The sequence below is a fragment of the Anolis carolinensis genome, unplaced genomic scaffold, assembly GCF_035594765.1.
Source record: "Anolis carolinensis isolate JA03-04 unplaced genomic scaffold, rAnoCar3.1.pri scaffold_13, whole genome shotgun sequence".
Classification (NCBI taxonomy): Eukaryota; Metazoa; Chordata; class Lepidosauria; order Squamata; family Dactyloidae; genus Anolis; species Anolis carolinensis.
This window is the reverse complement of record NW_026943824.1, coordinates 14,545,676-14,558,990: the sequence shown is the minus strand read 5'-3', so window position 1 is coordinate 14,558,990 and position 13,315 is coordinate 14,545,676. Positions and strand designations below refer to the sequence as shown.

At 45.6% G+C, this 13,315-nt stretch overlaps 1 protein-coding gene across 1 annotated transcript in view; it reads right to left on the bottom strand.

The window, feature by feature from the left end:
* gga2 (golgi associated, gamma adaptin ear containing, ARF binding protein 2) overlaps positions 1 to 11,730 on the bottom strand; it is a 39,927-nt gene extending 28,197 nt beyond the window's left edge. Inside the window, exons 1-2 of the mRNA XM_062964528.1 lie at positions 11,187 to 11,730; positions 1,016 to 1,100 (exon numbers count right to left, since the gene is read on the bottom strand). Of these exons, the coding sequence (XP_062820598.1) occupies positions 1,016 to 1,100; positions 11,187 to 11,229 (128 nt within the window). The 5' untranslated portion in view covers positions 11,230 to 11,730. The remainder of the gene's footprint in view (positions 1 to 1,015; positions 1,101 to 11,186) is intronic.
* Between the last annotated feature and the right edge of the window lie 1,585 nt (positions 11,731 to 13,315).

Sequence of the window (13,315 nt, the reverse complement as noted above, 5' to 3'; positions counted from 1 at the left end):
TGGATAATAAGGAGAGATTAAGAAAAAGCCTATTAAACATCAAAATAGGTTATGATTTTACAACTTAAGCACCAAAGCATCATGTTATACAACAAAATTGACAGAAAAAGTAGTTCAATACGCAGTAATGCTATGTAGTAATGACTGTATTTACGAATTTAGCACCAAAATATCACGATGTATTGAAAACATTGATAATACAATTTTTTTAAAAACACAAAAAATACATACTGTAGACATACAAAACATTTACAATTCCCACCACCACCACGAGGATTGTTTTCTTTTTACATACAGTAGAGTCTCACTTATCCAACACTCGCTTATCCAACGTTCTGGATTATCCAACGCATTTTTGTAGTCAATGTTTTCAATATATCGTGATATTTTGGTGCTAAATTCATAAATACAGTAATTACAACAAAGCATTACTGCATATTGAACTACTTTTTCTGCCAAATTTGTTGTCTAACATGATGTTTTGGTGCTTCATTTGTAAAATCATAACCTAATTTGATGTTTAATAGACTTTTCCTTAATGCCTCCTTATTATCCAACATATTCGCTTATCCAACATTCTGCCGGCCTGTTTATGTTGGATAAGTGAGACTTTACTGTATCTTTATCCATTCCATCCTATATACTATATAACATTTGTATCTTATTTCTTATGGCTTGATCTCCAGATTGATTCATTTATTTACGAATTTAGCTCCAAAGTATCACGATGTATTGAAAACATTGACTACAAAAATGCGTTGGATAATCCAGAACGTTGGATAAGCGAGTGTTGGATAAGTGAGACTCTACTGTACTTGAGTCGCCATGACTCAGCACAATGGGATTTTGAGAGCTGCAAAAAAGGTTTGGAGCCTTCTCTGCCAAAGAGTGTCAAACCACAACTTTGTTGCATACAATCCTGGCAGTTAAAGTGGCATCAAACTGCACTAACTGTGCAATGTAGATGCACCCCGGCTATTTTTGCAAACTGTATCCAAAGTTTTGCTTTTCTCACCCGTCGGCTTCTGCGTTGACTTGGTCGCTGAAGCGTTGGATGGCCTCCCAGTTCTCTTCGGAGTTGCCAGGGTCGGTGACTTTATCTGCCAAAGAAAAAAAGGGGTGGCAGTTTATGGGTGGCAGTTGAAAGACGCATCTACACTATGCAATTAATGCAGTTTGGAACCTCTTGTTGTGCTTTAACTCAAGGCTATGAAATCCCTGTTAGGAATTGTGGGAGTTGTAGTCCACATCTGGATGGCCGAGGTTTGCCCATGCCTGCTAGTTTCGCAACATCGGAGACAACAAACCTGAGCTAGAAAGCAATAGCAATTACATAAAGTGTTATATTTAAACAATAACTGGACCAAGAATGCATGGAAAACGTAGCAAGGGGGAAATGCAATCTGGCAACATAAGGAACAACAAAAACTAGGTTGCAACTGTGATTAAATAAAGTATGTTTTAAGCCAAACAATGAACTTAAAATAGTTTTTAAAGCATAACAATGTTATCGACCGCGTTTTAGGGGATCGGGCCCCTTAAGGAGAGAGCCGATCCGGTCCTGAGGGAACGGACCTTGGCGAAGCCAAAAGGAGAATATAAGCCGCAATACAACCTGAAGCCTGAAATGAAGAAGGTCCGCCAAGTTGAAGGAAAATCCGCCAAGGAGTTTTTATTGAGCAATTCAGCTGAAAAGGACGCTAATAGTGATCATTCAATCTACTAGCGTAACATATGTTTCAAATAAAGCCATATTTATACAATGTTTCGGTCTGACAGCCCTTTGAATCTCCCGCCCCGCTTCCCTGCCCATCTGATCGCGGATAGGCTGAGAGGTTGAACGAGGCGGGCTTTCGTTTCCCGCCTTGCTCTGCTGGCCCAATGGGGAGCCGCTTTTTGTCCCCTCTCGGGCCAATCAGAGAGGAGGAGGCGGGAGCTATTGAGACAATGGGGTGACCGGACAGGAAATATCTGATTAATTCTGGCCCAGCCGATTTCTAAAGGAATTAATGACACCCATCAAGGATGTCCGGGGTCCTGTCACGTTCACAGATTTTAGATATGTCTTTGGGGTGTCAGACGGGAAGTGGTGATGGGTGGTGATGAGCCATCATTGACGGCCCCACAGGGTGCCTTCCAGCGGCGTCCTGGCCTGAGATGTGACAATGTTTGCCTTGGGGGCGAGTCACTTTTAGGAGTTTGGTGACTCGCCCTATATTGTCCATGCGATCGGAATGAGATGGGATTAAACTGTGGCAGATTATCCTTTTGTTTTTGGGAAGGGAGGTCTGAGTCATGGGGCTAGAGTTCAGGTTGGGGTCATAATATTTCCCATTTGATTTCATGATCTGACAATTATATGGGATAAAATGAAAATTAAAAATAAAGTTGGAATATAAACCCAGCTGGGAAAAACACATATTTTCCGGGGATCCCAAAGAGTATAAATACATATTAGCCGATAGGTAGATTTCAAGGAAATAAAGGAGAATCCATAAAGGTAGGTGACATTGCATAAAGGGGAATCATGAATGATATAAACAATAGAAAACATTTGATAAAAACGAAGTTTACAACATCTGGGGAACCCAATATAGAAGTGGAGTCCTAACAGTATGATTTCACAATTCATGAAGTTGTTATCTCTTGCCTCAGAGTGCAGGGATAATCCACAGTAACTCCAGTAAAAAGTCCCAATCACCTTCTACTATAAATATATGGAATATAGAACATAAAGTCTTGATTTTTGAACTATCTTTTACAAAGTCCTGGAGGGGAGGTCACCTCGATCACATTTTCCCCCCTTCGGGGCTTGGAAATGGCTATGAACATTTCCCAAAGCCCCGACATTTCACTGCATGCAGGGCCTCTGCCTTGGTAGATCAGATTGTGCCTTTTTGTTGGAGGGCAGGAGCTTGAAGAGGTGAAAGCTGAGGTTCAGTCAGTGGTGGGTGATCCCATGGTGTTGAAACAGATGTCCCTTGGTCTGGAGTCATGGGAAATGGAGCATGAAGGTGGAGGTGGTGAGGGCTGGGGATGATGGAGGCTGTGATGCAGTACTCCCATTTGGCTGCCTTTTCTTGGCTGCAGCTTGGGCCCCCCTTTGTAGTTGGCAGCTGGGGGCAACTGGGCACAGCTTCTGCGCCTCACAGCACGGCGCCTCCTGGTGACTGCAGGCAGGTCCAGCACTCCAACAGAGGAGACGGAAAGGAGAGAGTGCCTAGGGAAACTAAGGACAGATTATAAGCCCCCCTCCCTCCCGTGGTGGGGTTAGTCAGGGAAGTCACTCATACCTTGTGAGGGCTCCAGCAGTCCTGGGGTCCTTCCTTGGCACAGCTCTGGTGAAAGTGGAACATCCTTCCCTCATGGTGGTCACTGGTAGAATCCTGTTCATTTCTTCTGGGACATCTTCTGCCATGGCGGCCAATTCTGTCCCCTGGTGATGTCATGAGGGCCTCCTTGGCAGCGTCAAAGGCAGACCTGCACTCAGTAGCCCTTTGCCAGGGCAGAACCAGGCCAGCTGGAGGGCACCATACGGTGGTCTGGCCATAAAAGCCTGCCATGTGCAAGAATCCTTTCAGCAGTGTCTTAGTCTCTAGCCCCTGAGCCAGGCAGATGGGGCTGCTTCCCCCGTGGGGGTCTCAGATCAGCCACAGGTGGGGCTGTCTCTTCTGGGTGACTGGGGGTCCGGGCTTACCCTCACAGGACCATCTCCAATGGCCTCTGGGTTCTAGCTGCTGCATGAAATCCACAGCGCACTCCGAGAGCCCCTACCCAGGTCTTAGAACTGTTCATGATGGCAGGTATGGATTATGGGTCTTGCAGTCTGGTCTGATGTCCTCAGTCAGGTGGTTGGGTCCGGTCCTCTGGATCTCTTCAGCTGTGCCTGGAAGGTCCCCTGGACTCTGTACTGACCCCCCTCATAATTAAAGGCAGTTAGAGGGATTTTTTAAAACATTCACACGCATGCACTCAGGGAAAGGGAGGGAGAAGGACCCGAAAGGAAGAAAGGAGATTGTTGGGGAACTGTGGAGAGTGAAAGAGTGCCTTCACTATAAAAGTAAACCAGGATTTTGACTGAATGTTTATAAGGAGAAATGGGGATGCTGGGAAGGAAGGGGGGGGGAGCTTTGAAAAAGGAGAATGTTGAAGTGCATTTCGGCCTAGGAAAACATGAAGTGGAAGAGAGAGAGAGAGAGAGAAAAAAAACTCACATATAGAAAAATACATCAATTCTTCCATCCCCCCCTTTTCTCTCTAAGATAAGGGAGGCTTGAGGAGAGAGAGACAAGAAAAAGTTAAAACCACAGAAGCAGCAGGTTTTCTCTGGGGGGGGGGGGGTCTCACAAAATATTAGGGCTTGAACCTTTGAAAATAGGGAGGTGAGATGGCACAGAAGAAAAGGGAGAGAGAGAGAGCATAGCACTAAGCTAGTCCATTCCAGCCCTCCTTCCCAGAAAACTATATATCACTGGTGGCTTTTAAGGCAAAGGGATGAGTAGAGAAGAGTTTACAGCCCACACATTACATAAACACACAAAATTTAATCAACACTTTTCTGGGAGTCCCCTTCCCCCACCCAAATCCTTTGCCATGCTTCCCAGATGGGAAAGAAAGAAAAAGGGGAAATTAAGAAACAGAAGCGGCTAAAGGAATGGCCCCCCTCCCCCCTTTTGTAAGGACCAAAGGAAATATAAGACAACACTGAGGTAAAATCTTAGGGATAGTGTCTAGAAAATGGGAACAAAGGGAAATAAGGGATTTTAAAAGGTGAGAAGAGAGGAAGGAGAGGAGAAATGGATTTGAGATTTGAGGGAGAGAGAGAGATTTTCACTCAGGCCGGGGAAGAGAGAGAGAGAAAAGAAAAAAAGGGTACAATTTGAGGGTAGGCAAGGCAGAATATCAAGTTGGAGAAGATTTGATTTGAAAGAAGGAAGCAATCCTTGGAGAACTATAGATCTTGATGGCAGGCTTCAGGACTGAATCTTCTCCCCCCTTTGCCCCTCCAAAAACAGGAAGAGGAAAAAAGTGTCCTCTTTGCACAATCTCCCCGCGGCCCCTCCTTCTCCTGTCTCTCCAAGAGAGGAATGAGCGCAGAGAGAGAGAGAGAGAGAGAGAGAGAGAGAGAGAGAGAGAGAGAGAGAGAGCCTGGTGGGGGCAAGAGAAGGAGGGGGATGGTGGGGCGATTCTTCCCATCTGAGGAAAACTCAGAATGTGGCAGGAGTTGAGTGGCAGGGGCAGATACAATTTGGGGGGGGGGGCATCAGGCTTCAAAGGAACGGCTGGGATGGGGGCTGAGAGAGTGTGAACAGTGTTTTGGATCAGGTGTGTTTCGGGGTGAGAGGGGAGGGGGCTGGGAGCCCTCCTTCACGTTAGACTGGGCTGAACTCTCTGGAGGGGAATTTCTTGGGGGGGGGGGATCCCTGAAGTAAGGGTTCCCTTGGAAGGCCAATTTGGGAGTCCTGGATCAGTGTAGGACTCAGGGTGAGGAGAAAAGGTGGGGATGGGGATTGGAGGAGGGGGCTGATGGGGTGGGGAGAAGGCAAGCAAATGTGTCCAGAAAATCCTCTGGAGGAGGGGGTAAGGGGAAAAGGGTCTAGGGGGGAATCTTTGGGGGGCTGTTTTTGGAGCCCAAATCTCTGCATGGGAAGACGTGGGCCCCCCTCCCCCCCTCCGATTCTCTCCCTGGCTTAGGGCCATGAACATTGCAGCATAAGCAAGTTGGGACCACTTGCCCTCCCCCTGGCGAGTCACCTTAGGTCAACACTCCGAATTCGGCGACTCGAGCAAAAGGGGGGGGCAAGCTGTTCCCCCTTCAAGGGCCACAAGGGGCCACTTATGTGCTCTGAGTTAGCCCAACCTGGCCTGCACCATGTTTTTCGATGCAAAGCCCACCCCAATTGGCCAGGATCTTTCCCAATGGAGAATCCCTGGGGATGTCTGCTGGGGTGGGACACCCTAGACGTGCTTGAACAAACACCCATTCTTGGCTCATCCCCTGCCCAGTACCTGACAGTTAACAGAGTAACGACTCACCCAACCGGCCAGGTCAGCTCGTCCTACCGAGAGTTCCCTTCACCAAGACTGGATGGCTGGCGTCCGTGGAATCCGCAGGTGCCCCGGGAACACAACCGTTCCCCTACCCCGCGATTCTTGAACCTGTAATCTTACAAGCCAGACTGTTCTCACACGTCCCCCGGGTGCCAGATCTTCCCGTGTTTCACCAGGAATTTGTTACCGAGCCCTGATCCGAAGTGCAATACCTCCAGGACTCCGCCCACCTGGGTCTCAACAACGGGGCCGGTTCCCTTTTATTTTTACAGGGCGTCCCCTGTTTCACGTTGGCGCCTTTCCTTCGGGGAGCTAAAAATCTGCTTCCTCCTATCTGGCTCCTTTGTTCAGTACCCTGAATCAGATCTAGAGAGAGAAAGGGACTGCCAGAGAAATTTGGATGTGAAATGAGGTCAAATTGTTGGTCGGAGGGCCCTCCTTGCAGCCGTTTCTCTCCCCAACCTGTCCCAGAATATCTGGACCAAGGTCGCCGCTTGGAATTTTAGCCTAAAAAAATTGGTTTTTGGAACTTCCAAGCAAGTCCCTTCGTGGTAAAGCCAAATTATGTTATCGACCGCGTTTTAGGGGATCGGGCCCCTTAAGGAGAGAGCCGATCCGGTCCTGAGGGAACGGACCTTGGCGAAGCCAAAAGGAGAATATAAGCCGCAATACAACCTGAAGCCTGAAATGAAGAAGGTCCGCCAAGTTGAAGGAAAATCCGCCAAGGAGTTTTTATTGAGCAATTCAGCTGAAAAGGACGCTAATAGTGATCATTCAATCTACTAGCGTAACATATGTTTCAAATAAAGCCATATTTATACAATGTTTCGGTCTGACAGCCCTTTGAATCTCCCGCCCCGCTTCCCTGCCCATCTGATCGCGGATAGGCTGAGAGGTTGAACGAGGCGGGCTTTCGTTTCCCGCCTTGCTCTGCTGGCCCAATGGGGAGCCGCTTTTTGTCCCCTCTCGGGCCAATCAGAGAGGAGGAGGCGGGAGCTATTGAGACAATGGGGTGACCGGACAGGAAATATCTGATTAATTCTGGCCCAGCCGATTTCTAAAGGAATTAATGACACCCATCAAGGATGTCCGGGGTCCTGTCACGTTCACAGATTTTAGATATGTCTTTGGGGTGTCAGACGGGAAGTGGTGATGGGTGGTGATGAGCCATCATTGACGGCCCCACAGGGTGCCTTCCAGCGGCGTCCTGGCCTGAGATGTGACAATGTTTGCCTTGGGGGCGAGTCACTTTTAGGAGTTTGGTGACTCGCCCTATATTGTCCATGCGATCGGAATGAGATGGGATTAAACTGTGGCAGATTATCCTTTTGTTTTTGGGAAGGGAGGTCTGAGTCATGGGGCTAGAGTTCAGGTTGGGGTCATAATATTTCCCATTTGATTTCATGATCTGACAATTATATGGGATAAAATGAAAATTAAAAATAAAGTTGGAATATAAACCCAGCTGGGAAAAACACATATTTTCCGGGGATCCCAAAGAGTATAAATACATATTAGCCGATAGGTAGATTTCAAGGAAATAAAGGAGAATCCATAAAGGTAGGTGACATTGCATAAAGGGGAATCATGAATGATATAAACAATAGAAAACATTTGATAAAAACGAAGTTTACAACATCTGGGGAACCCAATATAGAAGTGGAGTCCTAACAGTATGATTTCACAATTCATGAAGTTGTTATCTCTTGCCTCAGAGTGCAGGGATAATCCACAGTAACTCCAGTAAAAAGTCCCAATCACCTTCTACTATAAATATATGGAATATAGAACATAAAGTCTTGATTTTTGAACTATCTTTTACAAAGTCCTGGAGGGGAGGTCACCTCGATCACAACAAGGAAAAGGTGAATGCAACATGTTGCTTCTGCAGGAGAATATAATTACAGTAGAGTCTCACTTATCCAACATAAACGGGCCGGTAGAACGTTGGATAAGCGAATATGTTGGATAATAAGGAGGGATTAAGGAGAAGCCTATTAAACATCAAATTAGGCTATGATTTTACAAATTAAGCACCAAAACATCATGTTATACAACACATTTGACAGAAAAAGTAGTTCAATATGCAGTAATGCTATGTAGTAATTACTGTATTTACGAATTTAGCACCAAAATATCACGATGTATTGAAAACATTGACTACAAAAATGCGTTGGATAATCCAGAACGTTGGATAAGCGAGTGTTGCATAAGTCAGACTCTACTGTACTTGGGGATGTTTACTTTGGAGGAGAGGAAGGCTGAGGGAAGCAGGCAAGAGAACCAGGGTGAGCTAACACCTCCTAACAAAGGATTCCCCCAGGCAGGAAGCAGACAGGCCTTGAATCTGCATGGCTTTTCAATGCTGATCAAGGTGGATTAATTGCAAAATTCACACTTGTATCCAACATAAAAAAGTTATTTCTCTCACCCTGGGCATTATTCCACAGATATATAAACCTCACTGATTTAGTTTCCAGTATACCTCACAACCTCTGGGGATGCCTGCCATAGATGTGGGTGAAACATCAGGAGAGAATGCTTCTGGAACATAGCCAGACAGCCTGGAAAACTCACAGCAACATAAAAAGTTCTTTCTCCCACACTGGACATTATTCCACAGATATATAAACCTCACTGATTTAGTTTCCAGTATACCTCACAACCTCTGGGGATGCCTGCCATAGATGTGGGTGAAACATCAGGAGAGAATGCTTCTGGAACATAGCCAGACAGCCTGGAAAACTCACAGCAACATAAAAAAGTTCTTTCTCCCACACTGGACATTATTCCACAGATATATAAACCTCACTGATTTAGTTTCCAGTATACCTCACAACCTCTGGGGATGCCTGCCATAGATGTGGGTGAAACATCAGGAGAGAATGCTTCTGGAACATAGCCAGACAGCCTGGAAAACTCACAGCAACATAAAAAAGTTCTTTCTCCCACACTGGACATTATTCCACAGATATATAAACCTCACTGATTTAGTTTCCAGTATACCTCACAACCTCTGGGGATGCCTGCCATAGATGTGGGTGAAACATCAGGAGAGAATGCTTCTGGAACATGGCCAGACAGCCCGGAAAACTCACAGCAACCCAATGATTCCGGCTATGAAAGCCTTCAACAACGCAGCCTTAAGGAGGTTTATCCAACCCTTTTGAGACATTTGCAGGTCCGCTTTTATGCAAGAGTGCTATGTCCAAAATGGACTGTCTTCGTTAAAGGTTGAGAGAGTGTGACTTGCCCAAGGTTTCCAAGGCCATACAGGGATTTGAACCCTGGTCTCCAGGAAATGTCTTAGGGCCCTTCTACGCTGCCATATAAGACAGATTATTAATCAGGGTCAGCTAACACCTCCCAGCAAAGGATTCCCCCAGGGAGGAAGCAGCTAGGCGTTGAAGCTGCAAGGCTTTTCAATGCCAATCAATGTGATTAATTGCAACATAGGTAAAGGTAAAGGTTTCCCCTGACCTTAAGCAGCATGACTTTATAATCAACATCGGCTGGAAGCTGGACATAGAATTAGATCGGAGGACTTAGGCGTTTCCTAAAATATGTTCCTCTAGAAATCCCAAGCAGAAAAGGTTACCCTGTAGGGCAGGGGTCCCCAAACTAAGGCCCGGGGGCCGGATGCGACCCTCCAAGGTCATTTACCCGGCCCCCGCCCTCAGTTTTAGACTTAGGCTTGCCAAAAGTCTGAAATGACTTGAAGGCACACAACAACAACAATCCTACTTAACTTGACTATCCCATTGGGCAGAAGCAGGCCCACACTTCCCATTGAAATCCTGATAGGTTTATATTGGTTAAAATTGTTTTTATTTTTAAATATTGTATTGTTCATTCATTTACTAATATTGTGCTATGGTAATAATATAATATATTGTGTATACATATAATAATAATATTATAATGTAATCCAATATAATATTTATTTATTACGGTATTTCTACCCCGACCTTCCCACCCAGTAGGGGACTCAGGGCGGCTAATAATAATATTAATACAATGTAATAATATTGTATAATATAATAATATTAATTATATATTATATATTAAATGTAATATTACTAATAATAATATGGTACAGTGGTATAGTACAATGTAGTAATATATAATGCTAATATTGTGCTATGCTAATAATATAATATAGTGTATGTACATACAACTTGTAAGCCGCTCTGAGTCTCCTTTGGGGTGAGAGAGGGTGGAGTATAAATCTAGCAAATAAATAAATAAATGATTGTTGTTGGGGTTTTTTGTACTACAAATAAGACATGTGCAGTGTGCATAGGAATTCGTTCATTTTTTTTTCCAAATGATAATTCGGCCCCTCAGCAATCTGAGGTACCATGAACCGGCCCTCCACTTTAAAAGTTTGAAGACCCCTGGCCTAGAGGATAAAAGCCTCGTGACTTGAAGGTTGGGTTGCTGACCTGAAAGCTGCCAGGTTCAAATCCCACCCGGTGAGAGTGCGGATGAGCTCCCTCTGTCAGCTCCAGCTCCATGCAGGGACATGAGAGAAGCCTCCCACAAGGATGGTAAAAACATCAAAACATCCAGGCGTCCCCTGGGCAACGTCCTTGCAGACGGCCAATTCTCTCACTCCAGAAGCAACTCAGGTTACTCTTGACACGAAAAAAAAAATGTGGCCGGCACGACTGCATGGAACGCCATTACCTTCCTTATTGATCTCCTCACATTTACATGTTTTCGAACTGCTAGGTTGGTAGAAGCTGGAGCTAACAGCGGGCGCTCACTCTGCTCCCCGGATTCGAACCTGCGACCTTTCAGTATGCAAGTTCAGCAGCTCAGCGCTTTAACACACTGCGCCAACATACAGCCCAGAAAACTCACAGCAACGCCGTGATTCCAGCCATGAAAGCTTTCGACGACAAATCCAAGGATTTCTTTATGGCAGGAGGGGGTTGGACTGGATGACCTTTGGGTGCCCCTTCCAACTCTAATTTTCTTCAGTGGGAGGGGGCCCAATCTACAGAAGGGCAGATGGGATCCTTCTGGGGAGATTCTGTGACCCTCTGAAACCAGGATCCAGAGGAGAGAGGAAGAGGTCCAGCCTCCCAAGGGGTCCCCGGGGTCTCTGCCCACCCCTTCCCGGGACTTACGCAGGAGGAGCTCCAGGGCCCCTGGAGGAGCCGCCCGAGCCATGGCCCAAAGAGGAAGAAGAGGAGGAGGCCGAGCCAGGGGTCAGCTGCCCTCTCGGGCCCAGACTGACCGCCCACTGTCCCTCTGCCCAGCCCTACATCAGGCGGGGCTTCCAGCTGCTCAGGAAAAGCCCTCCTTCTTTGGCAAAGCAATGAGGAAGTCCCTGGAGTCACTTTGGTGGCCCTAAGAGTCATAGTTTCCCTTTTCCTTCCTCTCCAGATGCTCGTGGGAAGCCATCCCTACTTCCCAAAGCTGCCCACTCAAAAGGCGATTGTGGAACAGCTGGACCTTTTGGGTCGAGAGCCAGTCTGTGACGGCAGCCGTCCCTTTCCTTTCATCATCCACTCATTTCAGTCTGCAACATTCATGTTTACTTTAAAGCAGACATGGGAAAACTTTGTCTCTCCAGGTGTTTTGGACTTCAACTCACATTATTCATAACAGCCTGCAATATAATGGTTGTCAGCATGGTCCAGAATATCTGTGTTCTCGATATTCTGTGTCCAGATTGGATAATAATAATAATAATAATAATAATAATAATAATAATAATAATAATAATGGACTTCCGAATCCAGACTGACAAAGTTCTGGAACACAACACACCAGACATCACAGTTGTGGAAAAGAACAAGGTTTGGATCATTGATGTTGCCATCCCAGGTGACAGTCGCATAGATGAAAAACAACAGGAAAAACTCAGCCGCTATCAGGACCTCAAGATTGAACTTCAAAGACTCTGGCAGAAACCAGTACAGGTGGTCCCGGTGGTGATGGGCACACTGGGTGCTGTGCCGAAAGATCTCAGCCGGCATTTGGAAACAATAGACATTGACAAAATTACGATCTGCCAGCTGCAAAAGGCCACCCTGCTGGGATCTGCACGCATCATCCGAAAATACATCACACAGTCCTAGACACTTGGGAAGTGTTCGACTTGTGGTTTTGTGAAAGGAAATCCAGCATGTCTATCTTGTTTGCTGTGCCATACAACGTCGTTGTGTTGATAATAATAATAATAATAATAATAAAAAGGCAGAGTACTCTTACAAATAAAACAAGCAGTCAAAGACGAAGAACATGCCCTGGCAGAATATGTAAAGCAAAGTGAAGAACCTGCTTTAATTGAAGACAAAAATCAGTAACTCCTCAAAACACAGCAAAGTACAAGAAAACTGCACTGCAAACTAGAGCTGACAGCTGGCACAACAAAACATTGTGTCCTAGACACTTGGGAAGTGTTTGACTTGTAATTTTGTGATACGAAATCCAGCATATCTATCTTGTTTGCTGTCATAATAAAATAATAATAATAATAATAATAATAATAATAATAATAATAATAATAATAATAATAATAATAATATCCAATCTGGACATAGAATATCAAGAGCACAGACCTGCTTTGATTGAAGTCAAAAATCAGAAACTCCTCAAAGCACAGTAGACAAAAAACCAGTACAAGAAAACCGCACTACAAACTAGAGCTGACAGCTGGCACAACAAAACATTGCATGGAAAGTTCCCTGACAAAATTGAAAGAAAAGCTGACAAGGAGAAGACCTGGCTCTGGCTCACGAATGGGACCCTGAAGAAGGAGACAGAAGGCCTGATCCTTGCAGCCCAGGAGCAAGACATCAGGACAAAGGCAATTCAGGCCAAGATTGAAAAATCAGCTGATGACCCAAAATGCAGACTGTGCAACGAAACCGATGAAACCATTGCCCATATCCTCAGCTGCTGTAAGAAAATCGCACAGACAGACTACAAACAGAGGCACAACTATGTGGCCCAAATGATTCCTTGGAACTTATGCCTCAAGTACCACCTCCCAGCAGCAAAGAACTGGTGGGATCACAAACCTGCAAAAGTATTGGAGAATGAGCATGCAAAGATACTGCGGGACTTCCGACCTACTCACATTTGCATGTTTTCGAACTGCTACGCCTGGCAGAAGCTGGGGCTGACAGTGGGCGCTCACTCCGTTCCTCGGATTCAAACCTGTAACCTGTCGGTCTGCACGTTCAGCAGCTCAACGCTTTAACACGCTGCGCCACCGAGGGCTCCTATTCTTTCCCAATAGACACAA